At 43.2% G+C, this 22,397-nt stretch overlaps 1 protein-coding gene across 3 annotated transcripts in view; it reads left to right on the top strand.

Annotated features, from left to right (window-relative positions):
* The window catches only part of PDE8B (phosphodiesterase 8B), a 339,284-nt gene that overhangs the window by 278,657 nt on the left and 38,230 nt on the right, over positions 1-22,397 (top strand). For all 3 annotated transcript variants that reach the window (XM_077287159.1, XM_077287149.1, XM_077287140.1), the window contains exons 7-13: positions 302-380; positions 1,321-1,461; positions 3,924-4,012; positions 8,240-8,300; positions 9,669-9,720; positions 9,916-9,999; positions 20,526-20,602. In XM_077287159.1, coding sequence (XP_077143274.1) covers positions 302-380; positions 1,321-1,461; positions 3,924-4,012; positions 8,240-8,300; positions 9,669-9,720; positions 9,916-9,999; positions 20,526-20,602 — 583 coding nt within the window. The remainder of the gene's footprint in view (positions 1-301; positions 381-1,320; positions 1,462-3,923; positions 4,013-8,239; positions 8,301-9,668; positions 9,721-9,915; positions 10,000-20,525; positions 20,603-22,397) is intronic.

Below are 22,397 nucleotides of genomic sequence, written 5' to 3'. Positions count from 1 at the left end.
GCCATCCAGTCCTGCCAAAAATGGTAGGTTTGGCTGGTTTACTTGTAAGGTGTTTGACCAGTTTTGTGGACTAAACTAATACATTTTGTGCCACTCAATTTTCTGATGGATTGCTGTGGACACATTACAGGGTTAGAGCAGGAGGTCTTTATACTGTTCTTGCACATGCACATGTAGTGCCGTTTTTTAACATGTATTTGTTTTTTAACATTAATTTCCACATAAACTTCTGGTGACATTGAACCACTGTTATATACCTGTATGTTCAGTTTTATAATGAAGTGCTGTTAATGTGTTGCAGATCCTGTAATTCAATATTTACAGCCCTGGATCATTGTCAGGAAGCCATAGAAATTACAAGTGAAGAACATGTCATACAGGTACAGATATTAATGTATCTACAGTATTGTGCATATTTAGAAGCCAGATGAGAGTTTGTTTGTCCTGGTATAATATAATGGATGGTTTTTAAAAAAATCGAAACACAGAAAATACATAAATTTCTCACTTAATCTTCCTTTTCTTTAATCACATTTTGGCTCATATCACAATTAAAACTGAGACATATAAGAAAACTTCTCTGTGTGACTGTAAGACAACTGACTGCAGCAGGAGCCTCTCCCCCTGCCCTGTCTGCAATAGGACAAAATATCTCTAAGCCCTGCCAAGTTCTAAGGGGTGGTCTTTAACCTGCCACCAACCAATCGTGGAACAGAACAGCAAAACCTTTGTGTTCTCTGTACATTTCTACAAGACTCCTCAGTGTTCCAGGATCATGATGAAAACGCGGCAGGCTAACAAACATCGTAGGCAACTATATTTTTTATTCCTTTGCTTTATTTAAAACATTTGTTTCTAGGATTTAATGTTCTTCTAAAAGGGTAAAAATAACCCAAGATTACATAAAAATGGTAAAGGAAAACATTTTTTACTTTAACTAACTCCAAGGTTGTGATCAGACTATGCAATACACATTAAAGGAACCTTTCACAATAAACATGAAGTCCGATCTTGGAAAAGATTTCGTAGATGATAAAGTTAATTTATGGGATTACCCCTTGAATTTACTTTGTAAATCATTTTCTTTTCATATCTTCTACCACTTTTTTAATTATATGATGGTAATATTTGCATTTTTTATTTGCTTTATAAACTTATTATTTACTTTCCAACTTAGAAGTTTTATTAAAAAGCTGAATTGTACTTTATCCAGCTAACTGTAAAACTTCACTATATCTTGCTCGTTATATTTCTTTAGTGATGTCAGTTTTTGGTAATTTCAGAATAACCTCACAGTTCTAACTACTTTTAACTTGTCAGTATGTTAATCCAGCTTTCGAGCGGATGATGGGCTACCACAAGGAAGAACTCCTGGGCAAGGAACTCGCAGAGCTTCCTAAAAGTGACAAAAACCGTGCAGACCTACTGGATACGATCAACACTTGTATCAAAAAGGGAAAGGTATGGGACAATATGGATGCTTTATGTAGATGTTTGGAATTTCTGAAATATGACCCCCATCCTCTCACAAACTAACCTGAACTTTACTGTTTCGAGAGGTGTGAATCTGATTGTTTTACCTTTTTTCACATTAGCGCATTGTATACTGCTATAGATTAGTAGGAAATCTATCAAAAGTTGAAAATGAGTTTTCAAAGGACTTATCCTTCTAATGCCATTTAAAGACATATTTATTTGCCGTCAACCATAATATTGCACTCCCTGAACTAAGCTTAGTGCTATCCTTGTAAGTGATATCCGTAGGCTATGACATAGCCTAATGATTGTTGCGTACATCATTAAATAGATCTCTTAGGCCCCTTTCATATTACATTGCTCCCCATGCTCAGTGGTCCTGTATGAACTTATCACAGAAGGAAATCCAGCTCACCACCTGCAACTCCACACTTCTGGAGCACGGATAGTACCTGGGCAGGGTGCAACATCCAATGGAGAAAGCAGAAAAAATCCAGCTCACAGATGAAAGCCAAAAAAGTGCATTTTATTATCCAAGGTACATGAAGCAAAGATTAAAATCGTGTGTTCACAAAAAAGAGAATACAGGCATCTTTTGATGCGTTTCGAGCGAAACGTGCTCTTTGTCAAGATACCATCAAAGTAAACTTACAGGATTTAGGCTATGTCCACATGTTGCAGATTTGCCTGCGGATCTGCTGCGGATTGGCCGCTGCGGATTCACAGCAGGTTTCCTTCAGGTTTACAGTACCATGTAAACCTATGGAAAACCAAATCCGCTGTGCCCATGCTGCGGAAAATACAGCGCGGAAACGCTGCGGTTTATTTTCCGCAGCATGTCAATTCTTTGTGCGGATTCCGCAGTGGTTTACACCTGCTCCTCAATAGGAATCCGCAGGTGTAAAAATGCAGGTGAAATCCGCACAAAAAATGCAGAAAATCCACAGTAAATCCACGGGTAATCCGCAGGAATTTTCAAAAACCGAGCGGAAAAATCCGCACAGAAATTCGCAACGTGGGCACATAGCATTAAAGCAATATGAACATGGGCACACACCAATTTCTTGATTGCAAACAAATCAATTAAGTCACAGGTGAGAAAACTCTGCAACTAGACATACAGTATATTAGAATTTCCCATGCATGGCTACAAAAGATTTAAATCTGTTAATTTCTAACATTATACACAGAGAGAGTATAATACTAATTTGTATTGCCTTTACATTTTGCTCTACAACAAGGAATCAGTATTAGATACATTCCATGAAAAATACATATACATATTTTCTTAGATGGCATAAAAAAATAAATAACATAATATTTATTTCTGACTCTTGTTTGTCTTTGCTGATGTGATAGTTAATTTTCCAAATATACTGAATTCTTTTTCCGGATATTTATCCCAGTTATATACACCAAAATTAGTAAGATCTCAAAAGGATTTTCCACTAGATTTCATAGAAAAGAAAAAAAATGAAAGGGTTAACGCATGCAGGATTTACACATAATTCCAAATCCGTACCTCCAAAATTTTCACATGCTTAAAGTTTAACACCTTCAATTCAAATGTCATATCGCACCATTAACTCTTTGGAGAAAGAAGGATCTCTCCCTGTAGAATTAGTATTATACTGTCTCTGTGTATAATGTTAGAAATTAACAGATTTAAATCTTTTGTAGCCATGCATGGGAAATTCTAATATATGTCTAGTTGTAGAGTTTTTCTTAATTGATTTGTTTGCAGTCAGGAAATTGGTGTGTGCCCATGTTCAGATTGTTATTAAATCCTGTAAGTTCACATTTATATTATCTTGACAAAGAGCGAATGTCCCTCGAAACGCGTCAAAAGATGCCTGTATTCTCTTTTTTGTGAACTCACAATTTTAATCTTTGATTCATGTACCTTGGATAATAAAATGCACTTTTTTGGATTTCATCTGTGAGCTGGATTTTTCTGCTTTCTCCATTGTATGAACTTATGTCCAAACTCCCCTGCAAAATAGGATTTGGGTGTAAGCGCCGATAGGGCCATAGACTATAATAATGCCGACAGAATGTGAATGTGTGCTCTGACGTGCATCATGTTCGTGCGTATACGCCTACTGGAGGCATCTGAGTGTCTGCCGTCAGTATATGTATACATAAGCCCCGACGGGACCAAGGAAAGTGTGACAAAGAGCAGTATGAAAGAACCCATAGGGTATGTGCACGTGACATCTTGTAGATGATGGTGTGCCCGCTCAGTTAAAATATTCATTGTATTGGAAGACGGCATTCCTGACGTAAATTTTAAGCAAGTGCATCATTTTACGAGATATATTTAATAATGTATGCAGTTTGTTTATGAAAGCGAGTGATGGTTCCTTTTACATTATAGTAAGTTCTCGTTACATTTATACCAGATTGTATTCTTTTCATTCCAACATGTTTGACTTTATTCATTAAAGGAATGGCAGGGGATTTATTATGCAAGACGGAAATCAGGAGACACCATCCAGCAACATGTGAAAGTCACTCCAGTTATTGGTCAAGGGGGGTGAGTGCATACATCTTTACATTTTAGTTGTTCCTTGCAAAGTAAAGATTATTATATTGACAAAATCTAGAATAAAAATCTAGTGCCAAAATATTTGGCTTTTCAAAGGTCACTTTTAAGAAATGTCCAGCTAACAACCTTTGGTAATTGTTTTATCACAAAAAGAAAAAGTAGTTGAAAATATCTGGAAATTAATTGCATTCATATTCATAGACATCTTAGGCTGGTTTCACACTTGCGTTTCGATCTGCAGCGTTTTTAAAAAAAACGCATGTGGTGAAAAAACGCATGAAAACGCATGCAAACGGTGCGTTTTTTAGACACATGCGTTTTTGCGGCAAAAAAAAAAACCGCTGCAAAACGCGGCGTTTTCCCGCGTTTACAAGAGTTTTTTCCCGCCTTTGCGTTTATGAAACGCATGCTGAGAAGTGTGTGACAGCTGCCAATCATCAAAATCAACTAGAAAACACACTATTAATAGAATTAGCTAGGGTTAGGGTTAGGATCCCTAGGGTTAGGGTTAGGGGTAGCTTTTTATTAGAATGTCCTGGTCACCAGGTTACTGATAAGCCACCCCCCACCATCAAGGTGATAAAGGGATCCAAACCCTAACCCTAACCCTAACCATAGGGATCCAAACCCTACCCCTAACCCTAACCATAGAGATCCAAACCCTAACCCTACCCCTAACCCTTGGGATCCTAACCCTAACCCTACCCCTAACCCTAACCATAACCCTTGGGATCCTAACCCTAACCCTAACCATAACCCTTGGGATCCTAACCCTACCCCTAACCCTAACCATAGGGATCCAAACCCTAACCCTACCCCTAACCCTAACCATAACCCTAAGGATCCTAACCCTAACCCTAAGAGTTAGGATCCTAACCCTAACCCTAAGGGTTAGGGTTAGGATCCCTAGGGCTAGGGTTAGGGTTAGTATTCCTAGGGTTACTAGGGATCCTAACCCTAACCGTTACCCTAGGGATCCTAAACATAAGGGTTAGGATCCTAACCCTAACCCTAAGGGTTAGGGTTAGGATCCCTAGGGTTAGGGTTAGGGTTAGGATCCCTAGGGTTACTAGGGATCCTAACCTTAGGGTTAGGGTTTGGATCCCTATGGTTAGGGTTAGGGTTTTCTTGTTTTTTTTTTGTGTTATCTTGTGTTTTTCGCATGCGTTTTTAACGCAAACAAACGCATGTGCTTAAAAACGCATGCGTTTACATAGACAGCAATGCATTTTTTTGCCGCGAAAAAACGCATGCGTTTTTTCGCGGCAAAAAAACGCTGCTAGAAATTACTACAGATTGCATTTCTGCAAATGAACGCACGCGTCAAAAAACGCATGCGTTGCCGAAAACGCGTCAAAATGCATGCGAAAAAATGCATGCGTTTTTAATGTTAAGTATAGGAAAAAAAACGCATGCTTTTTTTGTGTTTTTTAGCGCTAAAACGCAGCTTACAAAAACGCAAGTGTGAAACCAGCCTTAAAGGTGCTTTACTGGGACATGTTGTGTATTTTATGTTTATTGACTCAAAAATCAATATACTTTATCAATTTTAAAAATGACAAATATGTGTTTATAGATACAGACTAATGATATCTGTTCTTTACTAAGACTGTGAGGGCAAGAGCTAATAGTTCCTATTTTATACATTTGAAAAAGACCTGTCACTTGTTTAAAAAAAAAAAGTTAAATACCTTATAATAATCCCTGAGTTCCTCTGATTTTACTTCTCTTTTCAATTTTGTACTGCATCACTGCTTTGCAGATATTTCTTCTGGATCCCAGTATGTGAAATCTGTGCTTGTAGTTAAACTGGGCGTTTCTTCAGAGTCTTCTCTGTGGGTGTGCGCTTTCCCTACTCCCTCCCAGACACTGGTTATCACAGCTCAACATCTGACATGGCTAGATCAACTGCCGAGCTGTGATTGGCAGCGTCTGTGAGGGAAGGGTGAAAGTAAACACCCACAGAGAAGACTCTGAAGAAATGTCTAGCTGGACTACGAGCAGAGATTTCACATGAAGCGCTCCAGAAGAAACTAATGTGAATATCTCTGCAACAGAGCAAAATGGAAAAGAGCAGCAGATTCATGGATTTTTACAAGGTATTTAGCTAGTGACATGTCTTTTTTAATAGATACTCATGGTTTTGCTGAATAGTTGTTATGGGATCAGACTAAATTCTGATTTATGTACAACCAGGTGACAAATATAGTACTTTATAATCTGAATAATTTTTCTACTGAATTAGTGATGTTCAGTAAAATTAATATTCTTATATACACTTCACTAAGTCGTAAAGTAGATTATATTTAAGGACTGTTATACTTACCCTCCCCAACTCTAAAGGGAATCTGTTACCTCATTTTTTGCATATAAGCTGCGGCCACCGCCATTAGGGGCTTATCTACAGCATTCTGTAATGCTGTAGATAAGCCCCCGATGTAACCTGAAGGATAAGAAAAACAAGATAGATTATATTCACCCAGCGGCGGTCCCGGTGCGGTCCGGGTCCGATGGGCGTCGCAGGTTTGGGTTCGGCGCCTCCCATCTTCATGCGATGATGTCCTCTTCTTTTCCTCTGTCGTGCCTCCTGCGCAGGCGTAATTCTCTGCCCTGTTGAAGGCAGCGTAAAATACTGCAGTGCGCAGGCACCAGGCCTCTCTGAGCTTTCCTGGCGCAGTACTGCAGTACTTTGCTCTGCCCTCAACAGGACAGAGAATTACGCCTGCCCAGGAGCCGCGACAGAGGCAAGGAAGAGGACGTCATCATATGAAGATGGGAGGCGCTGGACTGGACCTGTGATGCCCATTGGACCTGAACAGCACCGGACCGCCCATGGGTGAGTATTATATAAATTGTTTTTCTTATCTTTCAGGTTACATCGGGGGCTTATCTACAGCATTACAGAATGCTGTAGATAAGCCCCTAATGGCGGTGGCCGCAGCTTATATGCGAAAAATGAGGTGACAGATTCCCTTTAACAATATCTCTCAGGCATTATTGCCTCAGTCTATGGTGACAAGAAGCAGCAGTTTTGTCACCACTTCAGCATGGGACCTCTGCAGCCAATCATTTGGCTTAGGCCAGTTTCACATTTGCGGTTGTGTCTGCTGCGTGTCTGACACATACATCCGCATGTGTCTTGATTTCATATCTGTTACATTGTGGACGCAGGCACATGTGCGTTCGCCTGCATGTGCTTACTCATGCGTCGTTTCGCGGTGTGCGGCGGGGCACGGTTAACGCACCTTGTTGCAATTTTTGAGGCATCAACTATGTGCATGCGGATGAGTGCGTTAAAAACCACATTACTGTCTATGGGACCGCATGCACACGTATGTCTTTGCGTACGCATGCGTTCATTGCGCTTGCGTAGTTCGGACTGTGCATGTCCAGGAACTAATTTAGACATGCCCATTGAGACACTCTCCTGGAAATATCGAATGCCTGCACATAAAAAGCGCAAACGCATGGAAAAGCATCATTTTTTTTCATCATGCGTAATCTGATGCGGATAAAAAAACACAGCGTTATCATGCGTTTTTGCACGCGGACTCAACCGCAAAATGTGAAACTAGCCTTAATGATGATGCTTATGGAGACTGCATGAATCACTGAGCCCATTGATTGGCTGCAGGGGTCGTGCGTTATGTATTCGTGATGTCACTGCAGCAGCCTGTAAAAAAGTACTGGAGCAGCGGAAGGCAGTTGTGGGCCTGGGGAGAGTGAGTAACACCAGAATTTGTTATTTTATTCATCTGCATGTCTTATGTGAAATAAAAAAAATTCTGAAAACTTCTTACTTGGTTAACCTCTGGCATAAAAATGTTGTTAAATTTTTAAAAAGTGGGCAGGACTTGGCAAAGGAGACATGGCCTACTACTAAACAGCAATTTTACTATAATATTAGGATATAATGTAGTGTAATGTGATACTGAACTCTAGGCAAGCTCGTGACTGCCATAGATTTGTTTTCTGGTGCATTGACAGCTCAAAAATGTGCCAAATTTTTAAATTTGGGGAACCTTACTCCACTGGTCTATAGGTTCAAGAATGGCATGGAAAAAATACCCTTTTAGATAAAATACCCTTTTACCTGTTTAGGAATGGTACATTGTACAAATATATAAATATACTGTTGTACTTTTGTTATTGCAGATTAGTAATTTCACAAGTAATTGTCATGGATGGATAATAATTGCTTCTTTATGTTTCTAGGAAAATTAAGCACTTTGTGTCTGTAAAGAAGCAGTGCAGTTCTTCTGACAACAATAAGCAGGTATACATGCCTAATTATTTCTCTACATAAAAAGTAAAAGTTTTATCGAACAGAAAAGTAACATTAAGCCTCAGTCACCATAGACAATATGTACTGTTTGGCACTAAAGAAAGAGAGAATGCACTTGTGGGTTGTTTCCAAAATTATGACATTAAAATCATTTGAAGAAGCCTCCATTCACATTGAGTTTGCTTGTCACTTTGAGAAATCCTTATTTCTTGTACGTATTCTGTTTTTTTCACGGATATAACACGTACCCATTATAGTACCTGTTACATTTTATTATGTTTTGTTCACATGTCTGTATTTTTTTGCCGTCCAATTGTCCATTCAAAGAGAATCACAGATCAAACTCTCCCTTTCAAATAAAAAACAAATGGATAGCACCCGGATACCATCTGTGTATTATTCTAGTGCTGTCTGGGAGGTGAATCTAGGATACATGGACCCATGGAAGATTAGATCCAACTCCCTGACGAAAATATGTCCATTTTTTTCCCATACAACGGATGTCTGAATGAAGCCTGAGTCTGTTGTGTATCAATATTCTGATCGCAAAGAGTTTTTTGACTAGGTGTATTTTGTCTGTAATCCAATCACCCCCTCCTCCCCTTCACCACCACCACCCACTTCAGGAAAAGCCTACTGCCCCTGCTTACCGCTCTCCCTACCTATGTGGTGCAGTTGCTGCCAACTGGCATGTGCAGTATGTGAGGAGCACGACCAGCAGTCACCCTTTTCCCCGGGTGCCAGAAAAGGGGAGACAAGAAGAGCCCTTATTTAAAAAAAAATAAAAAATAAAAACACCTGGTATCTGGTGCTGACCCCCCCAAAGCATACCGCCTTAGGCCCAGGACCGTGAATGCCTAATGGCAAAAATGGGCTCAAATGCGGCTCCCACAAATAGCTCAAGAATGGGGCCATTGACCATTGCAGTCAGTGGCGATGTGGTCAGAATTTCTTTATAAGAGAATGATAATTCTCACCAACTCTCCACTGTTAGTGGTGCGCATCAGAGACCAGCATCTACTGTACATTTATGTCATATCCTATGCATAGGACATACATTTTCTGGAAAGGAATATCCCTTTTAATTTCTCAAAATGCAGTGAGTGGCTACTCTGGGCAAGAATGCTAGCTTCATTATTGCCAGTTTTAATAAATACCTTCTCCCAAACACATTGGCGCCATAGCTTCCATTTATAGCAGATGTCAGGACCCTCGGCTGTCAATTTATTCTTACCTTTCCATGAAAAATTACAGAGGTACATAACAAATGCTCCAAAATTCTTATCGTGTGGGGAAAGCAAATATTTGGTTAAACATTGCCTTGTACTAATTTAATCTTATCTCTGTTATCTCCTGTAGATATACAAGATAAATCGAGATGAAAAATTCTCTGGAGACATCGCACTTACAGGTGATCTACCGAGGATTTTTCAGTTTTGTCTCAAGACGCTGGGGAATCTTTACCTCCTTATTTCTAGTTTAGAATCTTGTAAGGAGAGATAAATGCAGGCCGGACTAATGATATCCAGTAATATAGTTTATGAGTATATCTCTATGGTGCAGGAATAATCACTTTCTATTAAATTCTCAAAACATTGTCTTGCAGAGTCCCATTCCCATTCCTTCAGGCATAAGAATAGAAGGAAAGAGTCAGTAGATGTAAGGTCAATCACATCACGGAGCAGCGATGGTAAGGAAATTAAAATAGAATTTATTTATTAGTGCACTAAAATTGTAATAGGACTTCCAATGAAGAGTCTTTCTATACTGGCAGATTTCTGCTTATAATGATTGCGATCAATTATATAACACATCAACCATTGCATTTTTACAGGCATTTTTAAATCGGCCAATGCGGACTACATCAAGAAGGGCCATCACTGATATAATCTGTTGTTCTCCATGCAACATGCCTATGCATTGGCAGCACATCCCCTGGATACACTGAGAGATGAGATACATTTTTAAGCTTAATAAAAGACGTGATTAGCTTGGGGCATGCATAGAAATCATGGGGACCCTGAATAAGAAGCACTAGTTGGGTCCCCCCATATCTTCATCCTTCCAAAAAATACTATTTGGCGTGGTCACAGAAGAGCATGCCTTACAACTTTGCAGCTCTCTCATCTAGCCAAGTCAGATCTCATACTTTGCCCTGACGAGGGGCAATACCCCGAAGCACCATGTCTGCAAGTTGAGATTCTGATTTGGCTTTTATCCTAAGTCATATTGCAAGGCTCCTTAAAGGGTCAATATTGACTTGTAGGATTGATACTTCCAATAGCTGGCACTAGAATTCAAGTCCTCTTCCTCTCTGAATAGACAATTTGCATATTTAATTTCCCAGAGGAGCATGCAAGGCGTTTAAGTCTCCTCATACTGACATGCCAGACCTGGTATGTCACTCTCGACAAGGAGAAACCTTACCCCATAGATCCCAGCCCTTGCAAAGTAATTTTGCTCTTATTGAAGCCTCTTAGTGTTCCTAATCACTAAGATACCCCTTTCATGGCCCCCATAAAGTGCAATGCCGACAAAAGTGCCCCTCAAAGACATTATAATACCTCCACATTGAATTCCTCCACAAGCACAGTACAATGACCCTATAGTCCCCTTTCTCCGCAAGTATGATACCTCCACAGTGACCCCTAACACAGTATGACGCCCACACAGTGTCCTCAATACAGTATGATAGCCCCCACAGTACCCCACACAGTGTAATGGCTTCCACAGTCCCTTCTACACAGTAGAATGGCCCAGTCAAAGTTCTCCCACACAGTATGAGGCCCTCTACAGCCCTTCCACGCAATATGATGGCTCCCACACAACCCTTCATGCAATATGATGAACCTTAATACAGTATAATGGCCCTTCCAGAGGCGCTGCTCGGTGTTTATCTCGATGGGATGGGGGCGAAACATCTGAGTAGCCCCTAACCGATAAACCCATAGTTGCACCCTGATCGTATGTATAGGAGAACCTCAGCTAATGACTGTGCTACTACAGAAAATAAATAGTAAATCTGTACACAAGGACCAACACCAATATTACTGCCATATGGTGACCATACAGTGGGAGATTCCAGTCCTGGAGAACATACAAGTTATTAGAGTAAAGTAATATATAGTGACTTACAGCTGACGTTTTTTCTGATGGAGTTGTGCACTTTTTCTGTCCCTTCCATCTGGCCACATCCGCATTCACGGTTCTGTCGCCTTCAGAGCAGAAATTTCACCAAACCACTTTCCATGTACTCTAAGCGATTTTGTGCTGGATAAAGATTGATTCTTAACATATAAGTCCTAACTAGAATCAAAATTATAGCTTAGACATAATACATAAGTAAGAATATTATTTATATAGCGTTCGGACAAACTGAGCATGTAGAGCAAGTCCGGTCTGCAGCTGATTTCCGACTTATTCTTCATGTTCAGTTTGTCAGAACGCGGAGACAGTGACGCCAGCGCTGATTGGGTGCCAGAGTCACGTGTGACAACACCGCATCATGCCCCCGAGGAGAGTCAGTGCCGACACCGCGGGAACGGTGTCATCACAAGAGGTGAGTATATGCTTTATTATTTTATCGGGGCCAAACATTTGGTTTAAGAAGGGGTTGTCCTAGTAGTGGACATAATAGACCCTAACTAAAGATTTTAAGATTTAAAAGTAACTTTTATTAAATATTAATAATAATAACTAACAACAAAAACGCATACAATTCGCAACGTGTGCACATAGTCTAAGTATTATTCAATTCTTCCCCTTTATTTTCCTTTTAGGTTTTTTAGAAGCAATTTCACATGGGGTAGATATTTTTAAACCCTCCCCTTGCGATAATTTTAGTGATCAATTTCACTGGCTGATTTGCCTTTGGGGGTAAGTATTGTTCAATGCTTCCCCATGTGAGACCTATCAACAATAGCAGGACATTACATTCTTAGGCTGGGTTCACATTGCGTTAAAGCATCCTGTTCAACACATGCGTTAAACAGGCTGCTTTAACGCAAGTGCTGAAATGTGATCGCGCTAGCGCAGATAGAGTTAGCAGATGCTCTATCAGCACAAGCGGTGACGGACCCGGAAACGCTGCTGCCCGCGTCCCAGGGTCTGTCACTCAATGACGGCACATCGCTAGCGCACACCCATTTTGGGCGTGCGCTAGTGATGCGTCCGACATAAGGCTTAATGGCGGCGTTAATGGACTGCGTTACACCGCGTTATGCCGTGGTGTAACGCAGTCCGTCTGTTAGGACTGACAGAACGCACCGAGTAAATATGGAGATAATATTGGTGCGTTCGCAGCCCGGGGTCTACCGTGCAGGAGTGTAGCCTGCTGCTAGTAAATGGCGGCACTATATGGTGGTATAACGCCTGAACAGACACGGATTCCGTCACCCGGTCTGTAAAGGAGCGAACTCTGTTGCTTCACAGAGTCGCCGGAATAAAAGATAACGCTGTGCCCTGTTAACCTCACAGAGAATCACAGCTCTCTAATGGATCAGGTAGCATATAGTGGTCATACAGTCATCAACTGCACTCAAACAACTCCTCTCCGGAGGTGCCGGAATTCTAGTGGCTATATGCCAGCCCTGAATTCATACACACAAAATCCTCTCCAGAGTTGCCGGAATTCTAACGGTTTACAGCCTGAGCACATGCTGACACAGACCACAAAGTAGCTAAGCTCATACACACATGAACTTAGGTTGATACTAGCGCATGGCCATGTGGCCATGCAACTTTTTATAGAGGAAGCTCTCCAGGACCTTCCTAGTGGACCTTTAGGAACTGCTTCAGGACCTGAGCATGTGACCCCCGACCTCCAATGAGAGGTTGTTCCTTTGGGCATGCTCCTTAGAGGAAAAGCAGGACTTAGTCCCAGGAGCATCTGCTCGCCGTAGAACAGTGCTGGTTACAATGGCTAAGCCTGGAAGATCAGCAGTAACCAAGCGCACAGTATCTGCCTGAGCCAGACGCCAGCCAGACGCTGGGACTGACGTATCTGCTTAGGAGGCTCCACTGCGGCTCCACTGCAGCTGTAGAAGAATGGGACACTGCAGTGGAGGTGGCTCGAGATTCCCCCTGTGCAGCGGTGGGAACTCGACACCTAACACCATCTAACGGACTGGGGAAACGTAATGTGAACCCAGCCTTAATGTCAATGGTGTTTTAGCCTTAGTGGCATATATCACTAATATGGACTAACTACTCAAAAATGTTAAACAGCTGCCTCCCCTAGAGCAGTTAGTCCATTTTAGTGATATATGCCATAGAGTTGTCCGCGGCCACCATAATAGCCTTCAGACAGTCGAAATTGGAACAGCAATTTCAATGTGAGAGGAGGAATTATATTCACCCCTAATGGCTATAAGTTAGGACATTACTATCTAATATGGACTCTGTATTTTTAAACTAGAACAACTGTATTATTATTTTTATTATTATTATAATAGTTTAATAAAAGTTACTTTTTAATCTTAAAATTTTAGTTAGGGTCTATTTGTCACCCCCCTCTGGCGTTTTTAACTAAAAGAGCCACTACTGTAAGGCTGCATTCTGTCAAGGTGGCTGTTCTTTTTGTGCTCCTTCCAATGCTGCAATATTAATTTTTATACCTTTAGTCTGTCCGGGGGGCACGTCTTTTCCCCCAAACACAACCGCCTCAAAGCCATCAGTCAGCCCCCTGTTATGACCCCAGTGGACAGGGTCTCAGAGGAACGTGTAAGTCTGCGAGATTCAAAAATCCAGCTCATAGGGCTGTGGTAACTGGGTTGACCAAATAGCTACTCCTAACGCCAACACTAGAAGTAGCCGTGGATCATGCCTACGGTGATCGCTAGATGACTCGCGCCAGCCGGAGAATCTAACTACCCCTAGGAGAAGAAAACAAAGACCTCTCTTGCCTCCAGAGAAAGGGACCCCAAAGCAAGATACAAGCCCCCCACAAATAATAACGGTGAGGTAAGAGGAAATGACAAACACAGAAATGAACCAGGTTCAGCAAAGAGAGGCCAGCTCACTAATAGCAGAATATAGCAAGATAACTTATCTGGTCAACAAAAACCCTATAAAAATCCACGCTGGAGATTCAAGAACCCCCGAACCGTCTAACGGTCCGGGGGGAGAACACCAGCCCCCTAGAGCTTCCAGCAAAGGTCAGGATACAGATTGGAACAAGCTGGACAAAAATACCAAACAAAACAAAAGCAAAAAGCAAGGAAGCAGACTTAGCTTGAAATACAGGAACCCGGATCATAGGACAAGAGCACAACAGATTAGCTCTGATTTCAACGAAGCCAGGCACTGAACTGAAGGTCCAGGGAGCCCACACAGCAACGCCCCTGAACCAACGGCCCAGGCGAGGATACAGGAAAAGACAGAAGCTCCAGAGTCAAACCACCAATGACCACTAGAGGGAGCAAAAAGCAAAATCACAACAGTACCCCCCCCTTAGTGAGGGGTCACCGAACCCTCACCACGACCACCAGGGCGATCAGGACGAGCGGCGTGAAAGGCACGAACTAAATCGGCCGCATGAACATCAGAGGCGACCACCCAGGAATTATCTTCCTGACCATAGCCCTTCCACTTGACCAGGTACTGAAGCCTCCGCCTGGAGAGACGAGAATCCAAGATCTTCTCCACCATGTACTCCAACTCGCCCTCAACCAACACCGGAGCAGGAGGCTCAGCAGAAGGAACCACAGGCACAACGTACCGCCGCAACAAGGACCTATGAAACACGTTGTGGATAGCAAACGACACAGGAAGATCCAGGCGAAAGGATACAGAATTAAGGATTTCCAATATCTTGTAAGGACCAATGAAACGAGGTTTAAATTTGGGAGAGGAAACCTTCATAGGAACAAAGCGGGAAGAAAGCCACACCAAATCCCCAACACGTAGTCGGGGACCCACACCGCGGCGGCGGTTGGCAAAGCGCTGAGCCCTCTCCTGTGACAACTTCAAGTTGTCCACCACAAGATTCCAGATCCGCTGCAACCTATCCACCACAGAATCCACCCCAGGGCAGTCAGAAGGTTCCACATGACCCGAAGAAAAACGAGGGTGGAAACCAGAGTTGCAGAAAAACGGCGAAACCAAGGTGGCGGAACTAGCCCGATTATTAAGGGCAAACTCAGCCAACGGCAAGAAGGTCACCCAATCGTCCTGATCAGCAGAGACAAAACACCTCAAATAAGCCTCCAAAGTCTGATTAGTTCGCTCCGTCTGTCCATTAGTCTGAGGATGGAAAGCAGACGAAAACGACAAGTCAATGCCCATCCTACTACAAAAGGATCGCCAGAATCTGGAAACGAACTGGGATCCTCTGTCTGACACAATATTCTCAGGGATGCCGTGCAAACGAACCACGTTCTGGAAAAACACAGGAACCAGATCGGAAGAGGAAGGCAGCTTAGGCAAAGGAACCAAATGGACCATCTTGGAGAAGCGATCACATATCACCCAGATAACAGACATGCCTTGAGACACCGGAAGATCAGAAATGAAATCCATGGAGATATGTGTCCAAGGTCTCTTAGGGACAGGCAAGGGCAAGAGCAACCCGCTGGCACGAGAACAGCAAGGCTTAGCTCGAGCACAAGTCCCACAGGACTGTACAAATGACCGCACATCCCTAGACAAGGAAGGCCACCAAAAGGATCTGGCCACCAGATCTCTGGTGCCAAAAATTCCTGGGTGACCTGCCAACACCGAGGAATGAACCTCGGAAATGACTCTGCTGGTCCACTTATCAGGCACAAACAGTCTGTCAGGTGGACAAGAATCAGGCCTATCAGCCTGAAATCTCTGCAACACACGTCGCAGATCTGGAGAAATAGCTGACAAGATAATACCATCCTTAAGAATACCAACAGGTTCAGCGACTCCAGGAGCATCAGGCACAAAGCTCCTGGAAAGAGCATCGGCCTTCACATTTTTTGAACCTGGTAAATACGAGACAACAAAGTCAAAACGGGAGAAAAACAATGACCAGCGGGCCTGTCTAGGATTCAGGCGTTTAGCAGACTCGAGATGCATCAGATTTTTGTGATCAGTCAAGACCACCACACGATGCTTAGCACCCTCGAGCCAATGACGCCACTCCTCAAATGCCCATTTCATGGCCAACAACTCCCGATTGCCCACATCATAATTTCGCTCCGCAGGCGAAAACTTCCTAGAGAAAAAGGCGCAAGGTCTCATAACAGAGCAACCAGGGCCTCTCTGCGACAAAACGGCCCCTGCTCCAATCTCTGAAGCATCCACCTCAACCTGAAAGGGAAGCGAGACATCAGGCTGGCACAAAACAGGCGCCGAAGTAAACCGACGTTTCAACTCCTGGAAAGCCTCCACGGCAGCAGGAGCCCAATTAACCACATCGGAGCCCTTCTTGGTCATATCAGTCAAAGGTTTCACAATGCTAGAAAAGTTAGCGATAAAACGACGGTAGAAGTTAGCGAAACCCAAGAACTTCTGAAGACTCTTAACTGACGAGGGCTGAGTCCAATCAAGAATAGCTCGGACCTTGACTGGGTCCATCTCCACAGCAGAAGGGGAAAAAATGAACCCCAAAAAGGGAACCTTCTGTACACCAAAAAGACACTTTGAGCCCTTGACAAACAAAGAATTTTCACGCAAAATTTTAAAGACCATCCTGACCTGCTCCACATGCGAGTCCCAATTATCAGAAAAAAACAGAATATCATCCAGATAAACAATCAAAAATTTATCCAGATAGTTCCGGAAAATGTCATGCATAAAGGACTGAAAAACTGAAGGGGCATTAGAGAGCCCAAAAGGCATCACCAAGTACTCAAAATGACCTTCGGGCGTATTGAATGCGGTTTTCCATTCATCCCCTTGCTTAATGCGCACAAGGTTGTACGCACCACGAAGGTCTATCTTGGTAAACCACTTGGCACCTTTAATCCGGGCAAACAAGTCAGACAACAGCGGCAAAGGATACTGAAATTTGACAGTGATCTTATTTAAAAGCCGATAGTCAATACAAGGCCTCAAAGATCCGTCCTTTTTAGCCACAAAAAAGAATCCCGCACCAAGAGGGGAAGAAGACGGACGGATGTGTCCTTTCTCCAGAGACTCCTTGATGTATGAACGCATAGCGGTATGTTCAGGTATCGACAGATTAAACAGTCTTCCCTTAGGAAATTTACTGCCTGGAATCAAATCTATTGCACAGTCACATTCCCTATGAGGAGGCAATGCACTGGATCTGGACTCGCTGAAGACATCCTGATAATCAGACAAATACTCCGGAACTTCCGAAGGCGTAGAAGAAGCAATAGACACAGGCAGGGAATCCTCATGAATACCACGACAGCCCCAACTAAACACTGACATAGCCTTCCAATCAAGGACTGGATTATGGGTCTGTAACCATGGCAGCCCCAAAACAACCAAATCATGCATTTTATGTAGAACGAGAAAACGTATCACCTCGCGGTGTTCAGGAGTCATGCACATGGTAACCTGTGTCCAATACTGCGGTTTATTTTCTGCTAATGGCGTAGCATCAATACCCCTAAGAGGGAAAGGATTTTCTAATGGTTCAAGAATAAAACCACAGCGCTTAGCAAATGAGAGATCCATAAGACTCAGGGCAGCACCTGAATCTACAAACGCCATGACAGGATAAGATGACAGTGAGCAAATCAAAGTTACAGACAGAATAAACTTAGGATGCAAATTACCAACGGTGACAGGACTAACAACCTTAGATATACGTTTAGAGCATGCTGAGATAACGTGTAGAATCACCACAGTAGTAGCACAAGCCATTCCGGCGTCTATGAATTTTCCTCTCATTTCTAGTCAGGATTCTATCACATTGCATCAAATCAGGTGTCCGTTCAGACAACACCATGAGGGAATTTGCGGTTTTTCTATCACATTGCATCACATCAGGTGTCTGTTCAGACAACAACATGAGGGAATTTGCGGTTTTGCGCTCCCGCAACCGCCGGTCAATTTGAATAGCCAGGGACATGGTATCATTCAGACCTGTGGGAATGGGAAAACCCACCATAACATTCTTAATGGCCTCAGAAAGGCCATTTCTAAAATTAGCGGCCAGTGCACACTCGTTCCAATGTGTCAGCACGGACCATTTCCGAAATTTTTGGCAATACACCTCAGCCTCGTCCTGGCCCTGAGACATAGCCAGCAAGGCTTTCTCTGCCTGAATCTCAAGATTGGGTTCCTCATAAAGTAAACCGAGCGCCAGAAAAAACGCATCAATATCAGCCAATGCCGGATCTCCTGGCGCCAACGAAAAAGCCCAATCTTGAGGGTCACCCCGTAAGAATGAAATAACAATTTTTACTTGTTGAGCAGAGTCTCCAGACGAACAAGGTTTCAGGGACAAAAACAATTTACAATTATTCCTGAAATTCCTAAACTTAAATCGGTCTCCTGAAAACAGTTCAGGAATCGGAATCTTGGGTTCAGACCTAGGATTTCTGGTAACATAATCTTGTATACCCTGCACACGAGCGGCAAGCTGGTCCACACTTGTAATCAAGGTCTGGACATTCATGTCTGCAGCAAGCTTAAGCCACTCTGAGGTAAAGGGGAAAAGAAAAAAAAAAAAAAAAAATGAGAGAGGGAAAAAAAAAACCTCAAAATTTTCTTTCTTATAATCCCACTTCTGCAATGCATTAAACATTTAATACTGGCCTGGCATACTGTTATGACCCCAGTGGACAGGGTCTCAGAGGAACGTGTAAGTCTGCGAGATTCAAAAATCCAGCTCATAGGGCTGTGGTAACTGGGTTCACCAAATAGCTACTCCTAACGCCAACACTAGAAGTAGCCGGGGATCATGCCTACGGTGATCGCTAGATGACTCGCGCCAGCCGGAGAATCTAACTACCCCTAGGAGAAGAAAACAAAGACCTCTCTTGCCTCCAGAGAAAGGGACCCCAAAGCAAGATACAAGCCCCCCACAAATAATAACGGTGAGGTAAGAGGAAATGACAAACACAGAAATGAACCAGGTTCAGCAAAGAGAGGCCAGCTCACTAATAGCAGAATATAGCAAGATAACTTATCTGGTCAACAAAAACCCTATAAAAATCCACGCTGGAGATTCAAGAACCCCCGAACCGTCTAATGGTCCGGGGGGAGAACACCAGCCCCCTAGAGCTTCCAGCAAAGGTCAGGATACAGATTGGAACAAGCTGGACAAAAATACCAAACAAAACAAAAGCAAAAAGCAAGGAAGCAGACTTAGCTTGAAATACAGGAACCCGGATCATAGGACAAGAGCACAACAGATTAGCTCTGATTTCAACGATGCCAGGCACTGAACTGAAGGTCCAGGGAGCCCACACAGCAACGCCCCTGAACCAACGGCCCAGGCGAGGATACAGGAAAAGACAGAAGCTCCAGAGTCAAACCACCAATGACCACTAGAGGGAGCAAAAAGCAAAATCACAACAGCCCCCCCAGGCACCGCCTCCTCTATCTTCAGTAACGTCCCCGGCGCCTGCTCTGTGCTTTTCTTTTTCAGGCATGCGCCGTTTGCGCTGCCCTTCGACTCACATCATCTGATGGAATTCATCTCATGCCTGGATGTACCCGAGGCCCGAGATTCCGCTCCGCAGTGTCTTCTGATTTATTCACACTGTGTGGCGGGATCTCGGGCCTCGGGTATGATGAATTCCATCAGATAATGTGAGTCAAAGGGCAGCGCAAACAGCGCATGCCCAAAAAAGAAAAGCACAGTGTAGGCGCTGGGTACATTACTGAAGATAGAGGAGGTGGCGCCAGGCGCACGGAGGGGCTGAGTGATGGCTGGGAGGCGGTTGTGTCCGGGGGAAAAGACGTGCCCCCCGGACAGACTAAAGGTATGGCGCCAAAATTATAAAAATTAATATTGCTGCATTGGAAGGGAGCACAAAAAGAAGAGCCACCTTGACAGAATGCAGCCTTAGTGCTGCACAACGTGGCTCTTTTAGTTAAAAACGCCAGAGGGGGTGACAGGTTCCCTTTAAACCCTATGCTGATTTTAATTTGAACAATTTTGGTCCTAGTAGTGGCCAACCCCTTTAAGCCCTTGATAAATTATTGTAAGTTGTACAAACAATAGTACAATTTTGCACATACATCACTGCAGTTACTGACTTATTGAAAGGATTTATCAAAAAACAGTCTCATTGTATAATAATTTTTATATTTTACATTATACAGCAGCAAGTTTACAGAATCACAGATACCCCTCAATGGCGCGGATACATACCATGACCATAGAGGCCCCAATAACAAAAGTAAGTGCCTTAATTTGTAAGACTAGGGTAAGATAGTGACATATGTACCACATCAGCAAGTCTTATTTGCGACATTGCAATCTTTATGTTGCATGTCACATGTCATATTTCTCACTGTGAGAGATGAAATGACAGACAGCCCTGGTTTTGTGGTCTAACCTCCTGCATGATTAGAAAGCTCAGATGACTAATACCCTTCAGATAAAATCCGATCAGTGTAGGGGGAGGGGCAGTACAGCTGAGTTAATCCATGTTACTCTACAAACCCTTATATCAGCTCTTCTCCTCTCATAGCACTGTCACCTCTGGTGTACTACCCTTCACTCCACATTGTCCAGAGATGTGTCGTTAATCACACTTATATTTGTTGTGGTCACAGCAACTCTTAATCGTTCCGCTGGTTGTCTGTCATGAATCATTGAGTGATTCATGACAGTCCTAGGTCTGCTGAAATGTAAATATTTGTCATGTCGGACGCTGTTCAGACCAGGTCTTCCGACAGACAGCGGTAATTCCGCTTTTGACCACTATTTGCTCATTGGCGTCTGCTAGATTTTATCTAGCTGTTCCGGGGTTAATTTACCTAATCCTTGGATTGGAAGCTGGGCCATGCCCACTGCCTTTAAATAGTTCTCCTGATCTTTGGGCGTCGCCGATTATAGCTTCTGTCTTGCGTTGTTATCTCAGTCTGGTGAGGAGAGCTGGTGGTTGGAGATTCGTTGCTGGCGGTGTATTTTCCTTTGTCTTATTTACTCCTTCCTATATTTGTGTTTATTTTGCCCTGCACATTTATAGTGTATTCCTGAGTGACAGCTGCGTGGTGTATATTTTCCTTTATCCTTGTCTGTGCTAACTGTGGGTATTGGGGAATAACATCTTCACTGGGTGGTGGGCGGAGGTTTCAGCCTAGGGCTGAGCTCAGGAGACAGGGTGAGGTTCGAGGCCTGGACATGCACACCTTCAGTGTAAACTCCAGGTAGAGGGTCAGTCAGTATTTCCCTAGTCTGAGGGAAACTGCAGGGGCCCGGGTTATTAGCTCTCGCTCACCTAGTCTCTCCCTGACAATATTGTTTTTTTTCTTGTGATCCAGCATGGGTTAATTTCAGTCGCTTGCTGGCAGTTTTGTTTAGGCTGGGCAGCTGATGTTATAACCGCTCCCACCTTCTTTAAATAGTCACATGACCCATCAGCTGATTGTCTGTTATAGAGTTTTAGTTATATAATGATGAATTAGGTGTGTGGAGTTTGCCTGTGGTGATGGAGGTATTGCTGCTGTGGGAGTTCTGCTATCTTCGTGCCTTTTTCTCTGCTGCTAAGCTCCACAGCAGTTACCTTCTTTGTCTGTCCCCTGTTTGTTTCTTCCTGTGTATCATTATCTGCAGTGTCAAGGCTATCATCCTTGCCAGCCAGTGCACTAGCCAGGGTTGATAGAGGTGATAGTCAGGGACTAGGCATGTGACAGTGGCGTGGGGGAAGGACCCGCATAGGGTGTTAGGGAAGCTTAGGGACAGGCACAGGTTGGTGCCAGGAGGTGTCCCATCCCCCGCTCCCCTTTTTCCATTTTGTTATACTTATATGTGTGTCATTCGTTGGGCATATCCATGTCCGAGTGTGACACTGTCATTATATGTCTCACACAGGAGTTGCCCAGATTAGTCAAGTTACTGCTGTGTGAAATATATAATGATAGCCTGCTCTGATTTCAGTGCTGAGAAAGTTTACAAGTTGCTTTGAGCACAACAGAAATGAGTGTGATTACTGACACACATCTGGACAGGCTTTGTAATCATGCAGG

This window comes from Ranitomeya variabilis, chromosome 1 (assembly GCF_051348905.1).
Source record: "Ranitomeya variabilis isolate aRanVar5 chromosome 1, aRanVar5.hap1, whole genome shotgun sequence".
NCBI classification, from domain to species: Eukaryota; Metazoa; Chordata; class Amphibia; order Anura; family Dendrobatidae; genus Ranitomeya; species Ranitomeya variabilis.
The sequence above is the reverse complement of the archived record's forward strand: the minus strand, read 5'-3'. Positions and strand labels throughout refer to the sequence as shown.